The 22785-nt window shown below is 42.4% G+C and overlaps 1 protein-coding gene across 1 annotated transcript in view; it reads left to right on the top strand.

The window, feature by feature from the left end:
- The window catches only part of LOC117466553 (receptor tyrosine-protein kinase erbB-4-like), a 431817-nt gene that overhangs the window by 210817 nt on the left and 198215 nt on the right, over positions 1-22785 (top strand). The window contains exon 2 of the mRNA XM_034109868.2: positions 1528-1679. Within this exon, the coding sequence (XP_033965759.1) occupies positions 1528-1679 (152 nt within the window). The remainder of the gene's footprint in view (positions 1-1527; positions 1680-22785) is intronic.

Genomic DNA, 22785 nt, shown 5'->3' with positions numbered 1-22785 from the left:
AAGCAAATGGGTATAAAAAAAGTACATTTCACCAGACATCACACACCATAATGCCCGTTTCCTCTGATCTCCGCGTCCGGCCCCAAGGGTGCAATACGAGTTTATTACACCTATACTCACTTTATGACCCACCCTCGACCCTCCACCCGCTCCCCTCAAGCCCACGCTAACTGTTATTGAAAACACCCAGGTCTGCTATATATCATTCCGGAGCAGCACGTTATGCTTTGTGCAACCTGGTTAATCACCACCAGCTCATATGCGGGTATTGTCCAGATGACATTGCAATAGCTCCACTTATCTAATATCTGCTTGGATGGACGTGTTTAAACAAAATCCCATTTGTCTCTACAGCCTGTGTTGCCTTGAGGCTGAGTCCTCCCACTTCCCCCATATGTATAGTGTAATGATGGGGAGTAAATAGGAAATAGAGAATGCAGAGAATGCCTGTGTGTGGGGAAAGTAGGGAAAATTAGTTTGGCTTGGTTTATTGCTAGCCAGGAGTGGGGGATGTGTGTAGCAGGATGTGTAAGGGACTTTGGATTAAAATGCATAGCGCCAGTAAAGATCTTTCAGGGTGGATGTGTTCGGAGGAAGAGGTAACAGCTCATGGGTGACAGTGTGACAAGAGTCAGGGAAGGACCTGTCACCCCTTCGTCACACTGATGGCTCCTCTGTCATCAGGAGCGTGCAGGTGGGAGAAACTACACCACCATGGCAATGCAAATGAAACTAAATTACAATACTTCAAAAGAAACAATGCAACTATCTAATCTATCTAAAGCGTCCACTATTTGAGGGGTTGGTGGCAGAATGTGTTTATGAAATATGTTGTTTTGTATAAGACAGACTTTGGGTTATTTATGCTTTTCTTCTGTGTCTATGTATTAATATGTCTGTGTGTATGTTCATGCAAGAGTGGGCAGCAACATCTTATTGGGCAGATGGCTTGTGTCGTCATGAAGGGGGGGGGGGGGGGGGGGGGGGGGGGAGGGGGGATAATGTGTGATGGGTGGAAATGGGTCTGTTTAATTAGTTGTCAAACGAACAGCCCAGCTAGCCGCTAAAGAGCTTCCATGTGCCCCGAGGGGCTGTGTGACGTGCGGGTATGGTGCAGAGAGGTCCAGCGACTTCCTAGTCTTACATGACCAGGCCAGCTGAGCAGGTGCTGCAGTTCACTGTCCACGGTCTCATGTTGACACCACACTCTCTCTGAACAATTATTGTACCACACGTCTGGCACACGAAAACACATTTGTGTTTATAAAATTCTTGTTTCCATGCTGTGTATGCTTTATTTTACTCTACACAATAAAGAGCAAGCTATGTGTTGTTAGGCTTACAGACTACATTTAAATCACAAGTAAATAATTGGAAGTTGACTCGTAGTACGGTGGTCGATGTAAAAGATGAAAGTTGTAAGTGCAGTTGGACTATGCCTGTGTGTTTTCTAAGTCAAACCCTGTTGTGTCTAATATATCTGTGTTAACACTGTCCTATCACTTTGTCCCTGTGCCTTTTTTCTAGTATGTGCTGGTACAGAGAACAAGCTGAGCACCCTGTCGGACCTGGAGCAGCAGTACCGCACCCTGAGGAAATACTACGAGAACTGTGAAGTCGTAATGGGCAACCTTGAGATCACAAGCATCGACCGCAGCCGGGATCTCACCTTCCTCAGAGTAAGGGCTGAATAGTATCATACATTAAACGGTGTTGAATTGTAATTGTACTTATATGCCCAAAATTCTCCACTTGGAACTGACCAGAGACTTTTGAAAAAGCTTGCCTAAACGCTTTGGAAATGTATAAAATTGCTAGCCTTCTTACAGTCATAAATTATGGTAACTACAATAATTATTCCAATGTCTGTAGTTTTCAGCACATACAAATACCAATCCAAACATCCACATTCTGCATCACTTTGTGCCTAAATCTTCAGAATGTGAACTTTTTCACCACTGTCTTTTCATTTGACCTAGTCATCCATAAAATGGCATATACTCGGATCCTTTACAACTAATCACCACTCAGATTAGGGTCTATAACCGATGATAAGCAGCGAGGAATATTTTTGTTATCAGGGGTAATCAGACCTCTCCTCTCCAAGTGTCTAACTGATTGTGAGCTCGCACCATTGTGATAATCAAAATGTATTTTAAAATAACTTCCTCTGCCTAATCTCCTTTTTGATTAACTGTGATTCAAAGACAGAGACGAAAAAGTGCTGTTGCACGGAACATGAATTTCTAAATTTTAGAAAACCATTTGGAAAGAGTTCAGTTATTTAGGAGCATTTTTTTTTAATATAATCTCATTACCAATCTAAGCATGTGAGTTAACTGATTCCTAAGTCAAAGGGCCATATCTACTGTATAGAGAGCTGTGGAACATGAATGAAACATGTTATTTAGGTGAGGGAGTTGATGTGGAATTGCCTACGTGAATGCTTACTTCCATTTCAGTTTGATGGACACATATACCAATAGGGTGAGTGGGTGATGACAGGCTGGGGGTCAGAGCAGTAATATTGTGTTAATGAGAGGTCAGAAGGCAGCAGAGACATGAGGGTTGAGAAATTAGAAGGAGGGAGAAAACAATTAAATTGCCCGGTTTCTTTTGGGTGGAGTCAGCTGCTACTGTTGACCTCCGTTGGCCTTCCACTTCTCCAGTACATCAACCAAGCACTCTGCTCAGCTAACGGCATTCAACTCCAATTGATTCTAGTCAGTCTGGGGGGCAGAGGAGCTCCCCTGGTGTTTCGCTAAAGTGCTGACTGTATTCAAGGGCTGGTATTGCTTTGCGTATGAACTGGGCTCAGAGGCTTTGCAGAGAAGCAGGATTGCAAACAATCATTGGTTTTTCATATTTTACTCCTAACAGCAATGATTTGAAGTGTATATAGCAACATCAGGTTGTTTGTATGAGGTAAAAGTAATGGGGTAGCTCATTTTCTCTTGTGCATTTAGCTTGTATGGACACAACAAGTCAAGATTGCAAATTGAATTCTAACCCTGCTCTGCATTGTGCAACGCAATACTGACAACACCCCCTGCGATGCAGAACAAAACCCAGATAATAATAGAAGAAAGAGCAAGCAATGAATAGTAAAGTGCGACCATTAGACTCCTGGAGAGGTAATAGGCCCCACTGACTCAGAGAAAAAGTTGTTATTGGGGTAAAGGCCCTGACACACCAAGCAGTCACCAGAGGACTAGCCGACGCTGAAGTCGGCTGTTGCCTGGCCGTGTTCTCCTGCGTTTTGGCCATGTGTCGCACGGGAACACACCGCACCGACTTCAGTGCATGAGTGGCAATAACTCTCCTTACCAGCAGGCGGCGGTAGTGTGTATTCGTCATTCAAAAGAGGCAACAACCGGAAGACAGAGAAGAAGAAGAGTATCTTTTCTCCGTAATATCATACAGAGCTGGCCTCTCCTGGATCAAGGTGATGAGCAGGTCTTCATTTGCATCATTCCAGATCGCCATGATGAGATGAAAATGAATAGCAGTCTGTGTGTGCCTTCTTAAATCGTTTGTTTACATCCCTCACTTCCGCTTCGCTTCTCATGCACTGATTTGCTAGCTGAACAGCCAATCAGAGTGATTATTTGGTCCGACTGCCAGACCCGATGCATGGCCGATTCAACATGTTGAATCGGCCATGCATCGGGTCTGGCAGTCCAAATAAGGCGTGTCACGGTTGACGGTGCGGGACACACCAACCTGACTACGGCGCCGCGAATGCCCGACAGCCTCTGACGGCCTCTGACTCCCAAAATCGGGTTGGTGTGTCAGGGCCTTAAGACATGCAGATCAAATACCAAGTGTGATCGCTGCTTTACCTACAGAACCAATTTGTTCTGTAGAACAACTTTCACACTTTCACGTTTAAGAGTGTCTCATCTGTATAAACTGATGTTACATGAAGGCATGTGGAGGTTAAAGTTGCTTTTGACTACTCTCTACCTGCCTACGTTTATATCAAACCAGCACTCATTTACCAAATGACTCCCTGTGGCGCCAACTTGTCAGGTTCCTCCACCTTTTCAGGAATGGCAATTAACATGGGTTAATTGAAGATGCTAATTAGGAACACAGGGTGCCAAACAGCTAGGGAGCAAGAGGGCAGGGTGCAATCTGTATTTTTAGGTAATATTATTATTATTATGATCAAAGACATTAATAACACGGTTCCCCAGGGATGGGAACACTTCACCTTGAGGTAGAGAAGAAAGAAGGAGTGAAGAGAAAAGTATTTTGCAGCGGCCTACCATATACCACCTGTCTCTGGGAGGTGATTGAAACTGATGCCTGCAGTGGCTCTTTCTTTTCAAGATAGCCGAGAGATTGATGGCTGCCTCCCAAAGCCCCTCAAACAGCTTTAGCAGTAAATAGAGTCCATCTTCTAAACTGCCTCCACGACAGATGAATCAACGCTGGCACTGTGATTAATAACTGCATTTCAGCACTGAGGCTTTCTCCCCACTCTCATATATGCACATTCAAACAAACAGCACAACAGGGTCTCTAACCACAAGCAGTGTTTACATCGACAACGTTTAAATCACTCCTAAATCCATATTCCCTCTCATAAGCAGTTCCATACATTTGCATACTGAATGCATGCACTTTGAGAAAAGTAAATTACACATCTTGCTCAGGTCTACATGTGACTTTTCTTCTTGTGAATGGGAATCAAGTAACACACTCTTCCCCCGTGTCAATTCCTCACATTTGCTCATAAACTAATTTGTGATTATGACATATTAATGTTGTTCCCTCTCCTCCCCTCTAACCAGTCCCAGTAGGAACCCACAGGCTGATTTGATGTTGCCATTGCAACCATTAGTAAACATGTAATCCCCCCAAAAATGCTAATGCATGATCCCATTGCTTAGCGGCCCAGCACCAATTCACTGATTTCCAACTGCTGTCCCTGGCCTGTAGCAGTTAATACATTATTGAATCACTATTTACAAATGGAGACATTTAATGTATCCAAAAGGCTTCTGCAATTTCTTTTAGAAAAGATAAATGAACATGTAAATGAGGCCTAAGTATCATGACAACAAACATATTTAGATGTGTTGTTACAGATGCATCTTTTATTATTAGCATACCTCCTTTCGAAGACTCTTTGTTCCTTTAAATGCATCTTGTTTTCCCCTGAAACAAATCAACTTGCTTTATTGTTTTTCCTTTTTTCAAATAAGAGTACCTTTTCTGACAAGATGATTATCTAGAGAAAATATAGATATTGTGCAGTCCAATAAAACACAACCACAAACTAAATAAATGTTCTTAAAGTGTACTTATTGGATTGAGGCTGCAAGGTTACGTTATTTCTTTCTTTTATTTGGAGGGTTCGTGGCCTAACACCTCCAGTATGTACTAAAGGGGGCTTCTCAACAATGATGTTGGTGGGTTGTTCATGTGGCCTTCAACGCTGAGTGAAGTGTTCACTTGACCCTTCACTTGTCGAAACAATTATCAGCTGTCAAAGTGATGCATACAGATGGAAACCCTGCAAGTGCATCATTGAGCCGAAATAACAGTGGCTAAAGAGAGACTAAAGTTTTGAAATATGTGGTTACTTAAGTTAGCAAGTTGTACATCGCAAAATGTATTATAAACATGCAACTAAAGCTGCTCAGTCTTCAGTCTCTGGCTCAGTTTTTCTAAGTGTTTTTCTACGGCATGGTAGAGCCTAGATAGAGGAAATTAGGCAGCAGAAGTGTCCTCCTTGTCTTTTTTTTCAGTCCCAGTTGTTTTAACCTTGCTTTGCTTCAGAGTTAAGGGGCCAATTATGGAACGGTATTGGGGGTTAAGCAATTCAAAAATCTCCCATAACCCAAGCAGTAAAAGTATTTCAGAATGAGCAGTGCATTTGCTGAAACTGACCTGTGCTGTTTTTCAATGTTAACATGAATCTTATGGCGCGTTTCCACTGCAGCGGGTAGCTCGCTTTAAGCGTGCCGAGCCGTGCAGGGCCCGTTTTTGGTTGCGTTTCCACTTGGCCTAGTTTTGGCCCGGGGCTACTTTTTCACCTTTTTTCTGGCCCGACTAAATCGTGGTTCTCGGGCCAGGAACAACCAGGCTGAGTCGGGCTGAGTATGCTAAACTAGAGAGAGAATTGCTGGCAAGTGGGCTACAACTAGAGGCTTAGAGGCCATGATCACATGTTTTATTCTCCCACACACAGAGAGCACTCAAGTGTGAGTTCCCTCACAGGCACAGTATGTGAAAGGTTTCAAGCAAGTTAATCTGAATGTTATGCAAAGAAAACATTGCAGCATTTGTATAAAAAAAGTTTACTGCATCTAGCCGCTTTTTTCTTATATTTATTATTTGTCTGACTTCCTCTTTTTTTGCTTGGTCCCATAACCGTTGGAAATAAACAGCAGTCTATAAGCCTCCTTCACAAGGCTGTAGCTCTCTTGGTCTAACAAAGTACAAAATAAAGTGAAAATTATTTTTTTCACCTGCAATCTAACCATTACCATATGGTGAAATGGCCTTGCCAAGCTACTTCCCCCAGCATTTCAAAGCATCCTCTATGCATGCACTCCATCCCTGTCTTCTGACATTTTTCTTCATACTTCTTCTTGACTGGCATATTTGTCCCTCAAGCACCATTGGTGCCCTCCCCAGTTTCCTAATTGTTGGTGCACTGTTGGATGAGTGCAGATTACGTTGGCCCCCTGCTCCTCAGCAAACTCCTTCAATATTAATGAAGACTGATGAAGTGCTAGGGAGCCCCTGTCTTTCAGCACCGACCTAGATTGGATTGACAATTGCAATTAGCGTCCCCTCAAGTCCATTTCCATCACTTTAATTTGACACGAAGAAGGACAGTGGGAAGGGAGACCCGCGAGAGAAAGAGATCCTGAGGAGGAAGGTTAGAGAGGGAAAGTGGGGTGAAAGAGTTTGACCAGGAACTAGTTGGACAGATATCAAAGAGGAGGAGCATATACGTTAGCAGACATGAAGGAAGTCCCTAGAAATCTTTCCCTCAACGATATCTGAAGCGATTTTCTGCAGCTAACATTTTACATTTCTTTCATCATGTGCAGAGTCTGTACTAGTCACATCCACCATAAGACCTTTAAGTCAGGTTGTGATCTCCACTATGTGTTTTCTACTGCCTCCTATGACTCAGTATATGTTTGTCAGTGTTTGCCTGGTATCAGTATGTCTGTGTGCACGTTTCTTCTCCCACCTGCAACAGTCACTTAATGGATTGCTTCTCAGTGTGTGTGAGAAAGGAACAGTTTGTGAGATACGGGGACAGCAGCTCCTGAAAATGAATGATTCTCCATCCTTTTGCAATAACAAAATTGCATTTAAAGATAGTCAAAGGTTGATGATGTGTCTATGTACGTTTTTATTTTTGTGCATACATATTATGTATGCGTATTGTGATAGGAAATGGGACATCGGAATGCTTTGACATTGAGACATTCATTTTAAACCATCCATTGCTCAAATTGACCGAAGGAATTGGTTTTATCTGTGTGTGCAAGTGTATGTGTGTGTTTGTAATTGTAGGCAGGGTTACCTGTCTCCTTGTTTGACTGACAGATACATTTCCTTCCCACTGTTAGTCAGCCCATATCATCTTTTTCCCTCCTGTCTTTTGGAAATGATCTGGACTGATAGGCACTGGAATGAGAATAACAGAAATGCCTGCCATGCCTCAAATGAGCAAACACACGCTTACAATTTGTATTGACCTGTAGCCCTGTTGAGTGCAAAATCAGCAAAATAGAAGCATATCAAATCCAGAAAGTGTGCTGACTGTTTTTTTAAGATACCTGGTGTAAAAAGGAAATATGTATTGAGCCACACAGTGTAGAAAATCCTGCTGCTCTACTGCTAAAGAGTGCCACAGTGACGCCGGAAGTAAACTCCTTCCGGTTCCTTCGACAAAAAAGCAATGCAATTTCTCCATAGGATTTTGGAAAATAGCTCGAAATAAGGTCTGTGGTTGACACACATTTAAGAGACGGGTCACGTTTTGTTCAGTCGGATAATATCCACATGTCTATACCAGGGTTTCCGCTAGGATTTTTTCTCGCCGGTCAAATGTCCGGGCAGAATTTATTTTAACAAACTACTTGTAGTAGATAACGTACATTATTCAAAAGTTTACATCAACTTTGAATAATAACACGGGAGAAACGGATCCTCTCTTTTCCCCTCTCCCTCCCTCTCTCCCCCTCTCCCTCTCTCTCCTGACAGCCGGTCTGTATCTCATGCAGCTCCTGCAGCTCACTAAACAGAGGGCGGGGCTTCAGGTGATCATGCAGAGCTGCGTGTCTCCGTCAGACTCAGCAGCTGATCTTATCTCTCTCTCGCATCCGGTTACACTTCACTTGCGTTTATGTCCATATCGATCACATCCAGCTCTCCTGATCGGCCTTTATAGAGAGCACCGATCAAACTATTAAGAGTGAATATTGGCCGATAATGACCGGCGGCCGATCGATCGGAGCCTCCCTAATTATTACCAGACATTTTGACCGGCAGGTTTTGAATTTACCGGTTTTTAATACATTTTACCAGCTAAAAACCGGTAATTACCAGCTAACGGAAACCCTGGTCTATACTACAACGTCATGCTATAAAGGAACTACAGCAGGGTCGCTGCTTCAACGTCACGCCAACTTAAGGTCCATATTCAAACATACAGATTGTAAATGGTACAAGTTGAAGCGTTTGTTTTAACAGTTTGCAGGAGGCAGGTACTTGCTTTCAAACAGAACAGGGCAAACAAACTTAGCGGGAGTGTTTTACGTGTTCGGTGTAATGACGTAAAACGACCTCGACATTTGACATTTATAAAGAGAGACTTGGCCTTTATAATTTGGAATTGAAAAACGCACGACAATAGTTCTTCTCTAACATCATTAGCAAAAACAAAAACAACGCACGTGCCTTGTTTGCTACCGTCGACAGACTAACTAACCCCCCAGTGTCAGTAGCCTCTGAATTTCTATCCACCAGGGCATGCAATGATTTTGCCTCCTTCTTCACTGACAAAATTCAGAAAATCAGACAAGCAGTCAGTGCCTCTGCATCAGGAACAGCAAATGTGTTGTCTCTGTGTCCACTTAACATCAATTCAGACATCATGACACAATTCCATCAGATTAATGATAAAAACCTAGAGGACATTATACAACTTCTGAAATCCTCCTCCTTCTGCCTTGATATTATTCCAATAGGATTTTTCAAAGATGTTTTTCGTTGCATGGCCTCAGAACTACTTCATATAGTAAACAAATCTCTTCACTCAGGTATTTTTCCACAGGCCCTGAAAACTGCAGTCATTAAACCGCTCTTAAAAAAGAATAATCTAGATGCTTCAGTAATGAACAATTACAGGCCCATATCAAACCTCCCATTTCTAGGTAAAATCATTGAAAAAGTGGTTTTTCAACAGTTGAGTAATTTCTTGCATTTAAATAACTATTTCGATGTGTTCCAGTCAGGCTTTCGTCCAAACCACAGCACTGAGACTGCTCTTGTAAAGGTCTTTAATGACATCCACTTAAACACAGACAGTGGCAGAACTTCAGTGTTAGTATTATTAGATCTCAGTGCTGCGTTTGACACTGTTGACCACAGCATATTACTAGACCGACTGGAAAACTGGGTGGGACTTTCGGAAACAGTTCTAAATTGGTTTGAATCCTACTTAAAGGACAGAAACAACTTTGTTTCTATAGATACATACACATCTGAGTTGACAAATATGACATGTGGGGTTCCTCAAGGCTCCATCTTGGGGCCTCTTCTCTTTAACATCTACATGCTACCACTGGCTCAGATAATGAAGAACAACAAAATAAGTTACCATAGCTATGCAGATGACAAACAAATTTACGACAATTTCACCAGGAGACTATGCTCCAATTCAAACACTGAGTAAGTGCATTGAACAAATCAATGACTGGATGTGTCAGAACTTTCTCCAATTAAACAAAGATAAAACTGAGGTAATGGTTTTTGGAGCCAAGTCAGAACGTATAAAAGTTAGCGCTGAGCTTCAGTCTGCAATGTTCAAACCAACAGATAAAGCCAGAAATGTAGGTGTAGTCATGGACTCTGACCTGAGTTTCAACAGTCACATTAAAACAGTTACTAAATCAGCCTACTATCACCTAAAGAATATATCTAGAATTAAAAGACTAATGTCACAGCAGGATTTGGAAAAACTTGTCCATGCCTTTATCTTCAGTAGACTCGACTACTGCAATGGTGTCTTCACAGGTCTCACTAAAAAATATATTAGAAAGCTGCAGCTGATTCAGAAAGCCGCTGCTCGAGTCCTCACTAACACTAAGAAAGTGGATCACATCACTCCAGTTCTGAAGTCTTTACACTGGCTTCCTGTGTGTCAAAGAATATATTTCAAAATACTGCTGCTGGTTTATAAAACACTGAATGGTTTAGGTCCAAAATACATTACTGACCTCCTGCTAAATTATGAACCATCCAGATCTCTCATGTCTTCAGGGACTGGCCAGCTTTCTATCCCCAGAGTCAGAACTAAACATGGTAAAGCAGCGTTCAGTTATTATGCTCCAAATATCTGGAACAAACTCCCAGAAACCTGCAGGTCCGCTGCTCTTACTACTTTTAAATCCAGGCTGAAGACTTTTCTTTTTGTCGCTGCTTTTAACTATTCATATCTTAAACTGCACTGTAACTTTTATCCATGTATTTTTTCTTTTAATGTTTATTTTATTAGCTTTTCTTTTTTAATGCTTAATGTCTTTCATTTTTTGTAAAGCACTTTGAATTGCCTTGTGTTGAAAAGTGCTATATAAATAAACTTGCCTTGCCTTGCCTTGCCTCGACAACTTCTGTAGTCCTAATCAACCACATGTTAACAACCATCGTTTTTCAGACACGTAAACTCTTCAAAAATCAACAAGAGATCTGTCTCTTCAATTTGTGTCAACCACAGACCTTATTTGGAGCTATTTTCCAAAATCCTATGGAGAAATTGCATTGCTTTTTGGCGAAAGAACCGGAAGTGGTCAAATGCTAACTTACTTCTGGGTTTTAGGACGCGTCACTGTGGCACTCTAATGGATTGTAGCTTTGTGAATGCCAACAACAGCCTACTAAACAGTACCAACCAACAGTACCTCACCACTACACCACAGGGCAGTTGTATTGTGTATATAGTTCCGATTGGTTAAAGTAGACTTTGAACATTCAAAGTAAAACATATTTTTTGGAGTTAACTTGAATTTACATTGTAAACAAGATTGACTTGATTATCTTTGGATTGCTGTGTAAAAAAAGCACATGCAAACAATATTAACATGCTGGTGCTGGATTGAAGGCAATAATCTGAAAGAAAAAAATCCACACACTGTACTCACACTGCTTATTGTGTAGTGTTTTGATTTAAAGATACATATCCTGGTTAGATCAAAAGGATGCTAAAAACAAATTGCTGGGAGATTGTACTACAATGTGCAGATATAGGTTTTGATTGTACCTTGGATCGTGGATAAGATCAGCAAAGGAGAGAGGCTTTTCATTGTCTTGTTTTACCTTTAAATCTGGTGATTTTTCATGCATATGTTCTGTTCCCTCTTTAGGACCCACTCACTATGTCGGTCGGCATGTATTATATCCATCACATTACTTTATTGGAGGTGAAATGCTTGCCTCTGTTGCTCATTTAAGAAAAATTGGAATGCGACTGCATTAGTGAACGCCTACTATCTTGGAGTAGACGGTGCATGAGACTTTCTCACTACACTGGGCACGTGCACATACACACACAGAAAGTGAAGGTGATAGTACTTATCGTAACAGAGCAGTGCCAGGCTGAATAGAGAGGCAGTGGAGAGGAGAAGCAGAGCCCACCCTGCCTCTCTGATACCTTTCAAACTTCATATCTGCCTCTTTCTGCAGCTTGCCAAAAAAAAAGGTGAATGATATAGACCAACATCTCTGTAGGATCGAAATCAATTTCCACCCACTGTGATTTAGATGAGGGAGTCTTTTTCAAGAATGGCTTGGATGGCCAGAGTATAATAGTTCCTCCTCATTAACAACACCCGAATGATAACAGCACTCATGGCAAAAAGCCACCAGCACAACTAATCCTCTCTAACTTAATTTATGTAAGGCCCCACCCCAGAACACACATTCTTTATGCATTCAGCGTGTGCTGGTGAGTCTATGCATGATAATAAGGGACCTTGTGGGTTTGGCTTGCCTTGTCTAAGAAATGAGACTCTGTACCTGGTTGTTGTTTTATTATTCTATCCACCTTTTTTCTTTTGTTCAAACTGTGTCTTCTGATCGCTACACTGGAAAAGCAAATAGTTAATCAGAACAAGCTGCTTTGTGGGGATGGAGATCACACCATCCGTATTTTCTCACCTGAGCAGAGATTGAAACTCAACCTGCTAACCCCAGAGTACTGTCTATGTACCTGCTGTTAGAGCCATGTTGCATTAAGATCACAATATGATCATCATGGTTTTGTCTTTCTTGCTGTCATATCTTAAAGAATACTAAAGTGATATTCAACCCTAAAATCCCCGTTTCATTTAGTATAAAATACCTTCCCTCCCTGTCATTTTAAAATAACTACTTCAGCAGCACATTTTGGTCGAATGGTGCAGTAATACCACGTCTTAATGTAAACAAATATTTACTATTACCTTTGCTTTGCTATGCTCTCTCATTGGTCAGGAAAACTGCTGTTTTTAACTCACTTATTTACCAGCACAGTGCTTCACTTCATAGTTTGACAAAAGGTTTTTGGTCACACAGTAATTGAAGATGACAAGTTACCAACATCAGCAGTATCATAACTTTTCGAATGTTAACACCATTCACACAGCTCCTTTATTTTGTGTACATTGATGTTAAAATCCAGTGATATTCATGCTCCTATGCACCCTAACTGCATCGGTGCAGACTTCTTTGCTGCGATGGGGAATACAATTAAAAAAAAATCAACATATGACGTTGCAGCTCGATGATCAGCATCCAAACAAATAAGAATTTAGAGCAACACCCTGGATACCAAATACAACAAATACACATTTGTTCTAAGTGCTCCTTAAATCTAACTTTCCTCTAAAATGACAGCGATTGTTGGTGATATTTATTTTGCCGATGTTGAATGGTCTGTATCATGAGCATTTGCCCAATGTTATCAATTGATATGTTTATAAGACAAAAAGAGACAGTGTAGAATTTTGAAAAATAAGAATTTGATCCAACCTTATCGCCAGACAGGAATGTCGATTTTGCAAAATCTCGGATGACATTAAGTGACAGCATTTTTTTAAACTTGGTTTCGCAATATCTGAGCATAGCAACCATATTACTGTATGTTTAGCAAATTCGAAAATATATCAAGGTACGGTCAGCATTAAGAAACTAAAAGGTTAAGGAAAGCTCAGTTACAGTTACTCAATAAGGATTGCAGGTTTGGGATAGGAAGTGCACCCTCCCATCTCTCGTACATTTGCTTTCAAAAACAGGCTGAGAAGTGGTCAGCATCTTAATCACCCAGGCTGTATTTCCCATCTCATTTTACTCTCAACAATAGCAACACACTTTCTTCATGTATGTAATTATCTTATTACCAACACTTCTTTATTTCCTTCTATGTCTCTCTCTTTAAATGCACAGTGGGCTCCTTTTGCATTTTCATCCCTCCCTTCTACCTCCCTCCCCAGCTCTCCTTGCGCTAACTAGTAAGTGTTTGAATAAAAACTCATTAGGATTACATAGCCATTTAGCTAAGTGACACAGGGTGTAATTGTACCATCCATCAATTGCTGTGTAATAACACACTCGGAGGAGCTAAATGTTGATTAGCCCTCAGCCAATTTCACCAGTGGGTTTTTGGAATAAATAGCCAGAGGAGATGAGTGGCGGGGGGGCTTGGAGGGTGTTGCGGACAGGGGCGCTGACCCATGGGAGCAAAATGAACTTGAAAGGTTTGGAAATAAAATGTCAAAGACAAGCAAAGTATCACCCTCTGTCACTACTGGCCTTTTTGTCTAGCTCTTGCCAACAGTCACCCACCTGGACACAACACACTGAACACACCATGCACAAGGATCTCGACAATGCAGGAAGATTTTTGGATAAAGGACAGATATGTTGGATATTTGACATCTCTGTAAAGCTCTGAATATATGTATATATATATATATATATACTTTTTTAAGGATGGGAATGTTTTGCCTTTCCGGGTGGGGTGATAAAAGAAACCCTTAATGAGTTAGGAAAAGAGAGGGGGCGGAACTTTGGCCCTTTACAGTTCAAAAATGATTTCAGTCTTTTTAAGTGTGCTTGATGTTATCCTTTCATTATCACTGTCTTGCTCAGTTATATGCATATGTTTTTGGCATCTCTTTAAAGAAATACTACATAAGGTACTGTAAATGAGTAAGGCTCTTCATTTGTCTTCTTCAACTGTCAGAAGCATGGTCCATACTGCGTCTTTGATTCGTCACGACAGGTTATGTGCTTTTATTCATACTGCAATGCTAAGGAAATTGCATTAATAGAGAAAGGAAGTTTATAAGTTAGCTAACTCTAAAAAAAAAAGTGCTGGCTCATTGCTCGTTCTGAGACCCTTATGTTCACCTTAGTTTCACAAATCACTGTCTTACACCTATACACCATTTCTGTTGCTACGGTTTTCGATCACAATCCAATTCACGTGCAACACTAATTTCACATAAAATATTAGATTTTATTTTATTCCTTTGAGTTGTTGTTCCTTTTTTACTCTATTGTTAATCTTACTTACCCTCTAGCACGATGGCCTTCTGATATCATTTGTTCAACTATTTTCCCAACTGATCCTGAGTGTGCTGGCTGAATTATAGTATTGACATGCAATGCAATGTTATTCCCCCAGCTTCTCCCAAAACCCTGTCTTTGCATACATTTATGCTGACTGTCCCAAAATCCAATCACTAACGTGTTATTACAAACATAAAGCTGGAATGGGAGTCGTTAAGAAGATATACATACATGGACTCCATCTATCATAAATTGTTCTGCTCACTGGACAAAGCTTATGCTGATTAAAAAACTATAGGGTTACTTACTCCAAGCTTTATACATTTAAAGGTTAAATTAACATATTTAAGACCTTACATTAAGCTATTATATTGATTTTATTTAACTTAAATGCGTCAGGAGATGTCACAAAAGCAACGGCTCAATGTTCACTAGTCGATATCAGACAATACTTTTGCAGTATCACTCATTCGCTGGCCTTTCTTGTAATTCTCACTTGTATCCCCAGTCCTTCTCAGTGTAATTGGGCTATGTCAGTCAGTAATTCCCCCTCGTGAGTACTCTTGCATGCTTCACTGTTTCATAGACCTCATCAATAACTCCTCTTCGCCCCTGCATGTTCTACACAGCAGTAGCAACTAATCCTTGCTTGCTAGCTTGTTTAGCAACAGAATGGCTTTTGTTTCAGCCTCCCTAACTTTGGGGCACTTTTATCAATCAGTGTGGGATTTGTTTGGGCTTGTCAAGGGGCAACTAAGAGCTTCATTATTGTAATTAAAATAGAGACAATGCCTACCATAGCCAAATCCAGTGCCTCTTGGTTCATGCAACAGGCAACTCCATTGTTCCTACTACATGTATTCGAGAAGGAACTACAAGAGAAACCAAATCGGCTCTTATTGATGCACATATGAGGTGGTGTGGGAGGTATATTTGTTATTTTCCTTTTCATTCTAAATTATTATTCCTTCAAATAGGTGAGAATAACTTAATTGCTCATTGAGTTGATGATACTGTGTTATGTAGATAATATCCCCATTGTCCAACCATGACATAATGTAGATAAAGGACTTGCAAAGGATATGGTAAGTTGTAGAGAGAGATTGTAGGGAAAAAAGAAACACAAAGGAACAGAGCAGAGATAGAGAATTAGAAAGGCAGTCTCTTTAAATATAATTGCAGCTTTTACCAAGAAATGAATGCATTGTGAAGAGTTAACTCCAACCCATGCCCCTATCACTAATGTACCAGTGACTACTACTGTAATTACATAGGCTTTTGTCCAGCTCTGTGCACAAATAGCCAAAATTGCTCTGACCTTTACAGCCTGTTCATTGACATCTACAGTATATGGGCGAGTTCCAAAGAGAGGAGTGTAAATGAAAAGAGAAAGAATGCTACAAAGGGATGGAATTAACGGGGCATTTGAATGGAGATACGGTATATTTGACGGTGTATTGGATATTTGTTAAGGAGGATTTTTCAGGTTGCTGACATTTCTAGGTATAGGAAGTCTTCAAATGTAATTCTGTTTGTTTACATTCCACTTTGTACTTGGCCATTTGCTAAACCTCTTCTAACAATGCTTGTCCAATCAGAGCTTAGCAACTAGACACAACAGGTCTCTCGTAAACCTTGTACTTGAAGGGTTGTCCTGAAACAAATGAGAGCCGCAGTGGATAGAACTGTGTCTTTGTCTTCTTTGTACCCTAACCCTAACCACTTACTAGCTACAGCAGTAACATAGCATTACCTTCAACGCAAAGAGCTATCAACATTGTTTAGCAGGGTTGCAGGTGACCTTAGTACAACTACAATATCCAATCCAGCCCCCAAGTAGGCAAGTAATGGCCCTTCATGTGACCGAAGGCCTACTAGCTCCCAGTGTAGTCAAACGTTTAGTTGAACCTAGGGAGGTAGCATAATATTGAAAAAAGCTAGGGCACAATTGCAATCGCAATGACAAGTTAACTTCTTTGTTATGACGAACTCTTAGGTGCTTAAAACTATTCAGATATACATCCTTTTTCACTTTGTTAACAGCTGCTCCCTCATATACTTCAAATCAAACTCCCCAATAACCCCATATTCACAAAAATCTAACAAGCATACACGCACAGTATTTTACAGGAACGTCTGTCTCTGTAGGACATACATAAAATTGCAAACTGTTTATAGCCTTTGCAGCAGCTAACTTTACTTTTTTTTAAACTTGAATGAATACTATACATGTAATATGTTTTTAAACGTCTATTTAAAAAACTCTATTAAATGGGACTTCTCTCAGGGTTTTACAAGGACACGTATGGCAGGAAGTGCACAGGTGTAACCGATAACATTAACGAGGGCTGCTGTAAAATTGAGAATCCTGAGCAAAGCCATCGTTAATGATATAAGTTTCACCCTGCTATGACAAGGCAAACAGTGTGCTGTGAAAAAGACCAATTAATTTCCTAGATAAAATACGTCTATGTCCTAAAAGTATATGAAACGAAGGTGTGCGTGTGCGAGCGTGCGTGAAGTGGGTCAGAAAACGAATCCCTTTGTTCCCTGTGGAGAGAGCAAGAAGACCTGTTATCTTCAATTTCAGAGATTTCCTCTGTGGTCAAATATAAGAAGGAGGCCATGTGATCTATTTTGTCTTCCTTTTTTCTATACTTGTTTTATTGGGCCATCACCTAACTCAAAATTTGACAATTATACTGTATAAATAGGGAATTTTTTAGCAATTGTTGGTAGATGTCTGGCATTGTAATTTTTTGAACGTTTAGTTTCCACGCCTTTTTTGGATAATTACTCTCCAAAGTTGTTTTTGTTGTTTAAACGTAATGATATTATTATAGTTCTGCAATAGTGTGTTTGTACTTGCACAAAGATGCCAGAAGTAGTTGACATTGCGATTTACTAGCAGATTGATACGTGTCGAGTTTACCAAACAGCGACCTTAGTTTATTCAACTCTAACTTTGTCTTATCTGTTTTTGTTATAGAGTTCATAACATGGTATGATGAGCAACAGGTTAAACATAAAAATATTGAGTGTGTGAGTGAGTTGCCTCCAATTCTTTATACTTTTTAAGATTTTAAAACATAAATGAGCAACGCTTCTATTTTTCATACCACCATGATCCTTGCGCAATTTGTGCCTGGGTTGCAAAACATGGCAGACACATAAATTCCCAGACTAAAACCTCACCTTTTCACGGCCACTGCTTCTTCTTCTCCTGTCCTCCTGAATTTATTGAGTCATGTGGCCCATCAACCTTTATTAGCTAATAATGCTGTTAGGACCATTAAGCGTGGCCGACGCTCCCTCACAGCAACACTTTACATTCTCACTGGGGCACCACTGGAGGACTCAAGTAACAGAATCCCTGCACAGAAGTGTCTTGCTTTACTTCTAATTTGATTAGGACCAGTATAGTACTCCCTGAGGGTGATTGGTATGTCCCTTAAATCGGACAAAAAAGGCAAAAATGACTCCTGGTAAAACATCATCATTTTCAGAATTTGCTCTTTTTAAAGATGTTACAGGTTGCTTAACAACATTGAGGTTTTCTTTAAGTCAATGAGCACTAATGTACCACTTCCACATTGTAAACTTCTAAGAGAACATGATGGGCATGTTATTTAAACCTCAACTAGCAGGATCATTTGTATGCCCCTGTTAGAATACCCTTAAGGTTTGTCAAATATGCCTGAAAGTGAGTTTGAGAATGTCTGTTTTGGATGTTCCTGCATGAAAATGTTCTGTCCAAATAGAAAGTATAGGTGTGCCCCATACAGAGCAGACTGTAGGTGATTTAAGGCTCCTGCAGGCGCTGTTTAGATTGCCGCACTGAAATATGCAGTGAAGGGCACAATGGAGTCTGGTTAACCCATGGCCGTGGGTGTTGTTTTTGTTGTGTTGTGCTCAGTCCAAACTCTTAGAGAATGGTTAGGGGATGGCCGTGGTAGATCAAAGCAGAAATATAATCAACTGTTAGGGAGAGAGAGAGCCCTCTTTTTTATCTTCTCCTTGCTCAGGGCTGGAAACAGACTGTTGTTGAGCTAAAAGCTGATAAAGGGAAGAAAACGAATTGTACAGTTGGTGCTATGCACTTGTTTTGTAAGTAAAAGTACAACGCATGGCCTCTTTTGATGAGTCACATGGACAGCACTCAGTACCTTGAAATACACCATTTATTTTTATAGTGTGCATGGAGCATTGAGCTGTCACAAAGGAGGAAAAAATCAATTCCTTATGAAGCTGATCAGGCTTACTGTTACCATCCCAGCACACATACATTGGTGTGTGGGTTATATTGTTCTTGATATCAGAAAAGGTGGAATCCAGTGTGATCAAATAAGTGTCTCTGCACTAAAGGCATCTGTGCCTTAGCAGAAAAGAAAATGTACCCATGATGGCAGCGTCACCTCCTTAGCAGTCAAGATAATCCAAGAGTTGCATAACAATATACACTACACTATGTTGCACACCTTTGGTTAATTGTAACTTCTAATTGTTCACATGTAAGTAACATTTGTGTCTTCTCAGTCAAAACACAGACAGGAAAAACTGTTGGGAAAACATATGGATTACCACATGAAAACTATAGGTTACTTACGTAACCCCAGTACTCAGAGTAACATGAAGTGAGATGTCTCACTATGGGATGCGCCTCAACGCGTATGCAAACAGAAGCATCAATCTCATTACGCCAATCCTGATTGGCTGGTGATCTTGACGTCAACGTCAGGGGAAATCACCCCCCTATAAGTAGCCTGCGCCACGACGCATGCGTCATTCAAAATAAGCACCTCTTCTCGCTTCACCATAGGAAGGAGGGCCGTCTGGTGAGACATCTCACTTCATGTTACTCTGAGGACTGGGGTTACGTAAGTAACCTATAGTTCTCATTCATAACACTCCGTTCGATGTCTCACTATGGGATATTGTAGCTCCCGTAATGCCAGACAAGCTTATCTCGAAGATCACCGATCAACCAGAATTTAACAGGTGGAGTCCCGACTCAACAAGGTGCCCAGCATTCCTCGGGCCACGCTTGGAGCGGAGACGTCTAGCCTGTAAAAGCGGACAAAAGTGTCTTGGATGGAAACACCCTTGAACAAGCCCAGGATGTAGCCAGGCCCCGAGTCAAGTGAGCCCGCAGACCCGAAGGTGCTTGCAGATTCTGACTCGTATAGGCCAAAGCAATCGCCTCCACGATCCAGTGGGAGAGCCGTTGCTTAGTAACAGGCTTACCCTTGTGAGGTTTAGCCCAGGACACGAAGAGTTGGTCATTAAGACGAAGCTCTTTTGATCTGTCCATATATGTGTGTAAAGCCCGGACTGGACACAACAGATCCTGCTGCTGCTCCCCGGAGGAAACCAGCTGCGGAGGAAATGCCTCAATGTCAATTGGGGTACACGAACCAACCACCCTTGGTGTAAAGGCAGGGTTGGGTTTCAACAACACTCTCGTTTGCCCTGGGGCGAACTGATTGCATGAGGGATGTACAGACAGTGCATGGATATCGCTGACCCGTTTGGCGGATGCCAGGGCCAGTAACAGCACTGTCTTGAGTGACAGATGTTTCATGTCAGCTCCTTCCAGGGGTTCAAATGGGGTCATTTTGAGCCCATTTAAAACCACTGCCAGGTCCCATAAGGGCACCAGCGACCTGGAGACAGGGGGCGAGTTCCCTTCATAAAACGGCAAACCAAAGGATGTTGGCTAGCCGTCTTACCCTCAAAGCCCACATGGCATGCAGCAATAGCAGCCAGGTACACCTTGATCGTGGAGAAAGCTCTGTGTTTTTCGATCAAGTCCTATAGAAATGATAAAATCACCCCAACAGGACATTGAAAAGAGATGTGTCCTTCTTGAAGGCACCACTCCTCAAACACCCTCCACTTACAGTCGTAAAGAGACCTGGTGGAGGAAGCTCTCGCACTCTGAATAGTGTTTATCACCTTCTGAGGGAGTCCCACTGTATTCAGATTGTACCACTCACGGGTCAGGCCCATAGTGCCCCGCGCTCTGGGCGTGGGTAAAGGATCGCCCCCCCCCCCCCCCCCCCCCCCGCCTGAGACAATCTGTCCCTGCGTGGTGGGGGCTGCCCGCACAACAGCTGATATATCTCCGCCAGCCCGTACATTACGGGCTAGGGCGGACACATCAGAGTAAGTGTGTGGCGTTGCTCCTTCACTCTGGCCAGAGTTGGGGGTAACAGAGCCAGGGGTGGGAACGCGCACAGAGGACCCGGAGGTCAATCGTGTACGAGTGTGTCCCCGCCTAACAGTGCGTTTAAATCGTGCATTAAAGAGAACAGCTGTCATTGAGCATTTTCTCCTTTTGCGAACAGACTTAACGCGGCTCCGCCGTAACGCACCCACAGCGGACTCCCGCTCCTTGGATGAGGAGTCCAGTCTGCATAGAGTGGTGCACCTCTGGACAGTAATTCTGTCCCGAGGTGCATAACTCCCGGTACCTGTGTCGCTCTCAGAGAAAGGAGACGTCTGCCGCTCCAAGGGATAAGTTTGTGTGCCAGTGTGTGTGACTGGAGACAACGCAACCTCCCCTGGCGGTTCATACACGATATCGTGTTGTCTGTCCTCACAAGGACATGGTGTCCTCTGAGAGAAGGCAGGAAGCGTTTTAGGGTGGGGAACACCGCTAAAAGCTCCGGGTAATTTACGTGAGCCCGCTGGAGGTCTCTGCTCTAGGGACCTCTCACCGGGCGACCTTCGTAAATACCCTATCAGCCTGTCTGACCTGCGTCCGTGGTGACCACCTTCCGTGAAAGGACAGCACCCGTAGGCGCGTCCCGCACTAGAAAAGTCGGGTGTAGTGCCACTACGCATTACATAATAACCAAAACTCTCTGCACGCCGTGGCGCGCGGGGTTTAGTTTTATTATGAGGCCCATGTTGAGTGGGTGCTTTACGAGGACATTTTTCCCCGTAATCTGACTCCGCTCGGTGGGCATTATAGATAAAACCCTTCTTTCTAGGAGAGAGAGAACCTCTCTCTCCAGAATATGGGTTGACTCTCTCTGGGTTTGTGAAAACAGATAAAGTATAACTGTTTTGAGAAGCCCAGACAGATGTCGTGAGTATCTCCTGCTGTATGCTCCTTAGAGCCAGCTGAGATGTCACGCTTACGGCTCCAGCCGGCACTGCACATGCGTGTGACGGTGGTGCCTTTACAGCTCCAGCCGGCACTGCGCGTGGCGGTGGTGCCTTCACAGACCCGTCAATAATCCGCCTTTTGAGAGATGCCGTAGCTGCTCTCAAAAGGGGAGAAAATTGGCGGGCTGCTTATTGGTTTTATTGATCTCCTTTTAATTTTTTTTAGCTGCGCCCTCGGCCTGAAGCCTGGATGCGTCAGCGGCACATGTTTTATGATAGAGGAATCAACCAACGTGTGACATGTGTTTGTGCGGACTTGAGGATAGTGTTTAGGCATCTCTCGAGGCGGCGGGAACACATTCACGGAGGGGAGAAGGAGGGGATGTCACGCCACTCGCTTCTTCTTCCTCGACTGCTGGCCGAAATTCTGGGTTGGCTGAGCCTGAGCTGCAGCCGGAACCGGAGATTTTCTCGGCCAACTTGCCCTTGTCTCCAGCCTGGGCTGGGGACTCGGGGTGGCCTGCGACCTCTGCGTCTTCGGTGTTTTAAACCGAGCAGAGTTCGAGGCAGCTTGGGTGTCGTGAGTATCTCCTGCTGTATGCTCCTTAGAGCCAGCTGAGATGTCCGCAGCTCCATAAGATCAGTTTGCGTGCCAGCATGTGTAACTGGAGAGAACGCAAACCCCCTTGGCGGTTTATATACGATATTGTGGTCGTGTTGTCTGTCCTCACGAGGACATGATGTCCTCTGAGAAAAGGCAGAAAGCGTTTCAGGGTGAGGAACACCGCTAAAAGCTCCAGATAATTTATGTGTGACCGTTGGAGGTCTCTGCTCCAGAGACCCCTCACAGGTCGACCTTCGTAT

The sequence above is a fragment of the Pseudochaenichthys georgianus genome, chromosome 21, assembly GCF_902827115.2.
Source record: "Pseudochaenichthys georgianus chromosome 21, fPseGeo1.2, whole genome shotgun sequence".
In the NCBI taxonomy this organism is placed as follows: Eukaryota; Metazoa; Chordata; class Actinopteri; order Perciformes; family Channichthyidae; genus Pseudochaenichthys; species Pseudochaenichthys georgianus.
Note: the sequence above shows the minus strand (reverse complement) of the source record. Positions and strands in the feature narration are given on the sequence as shown.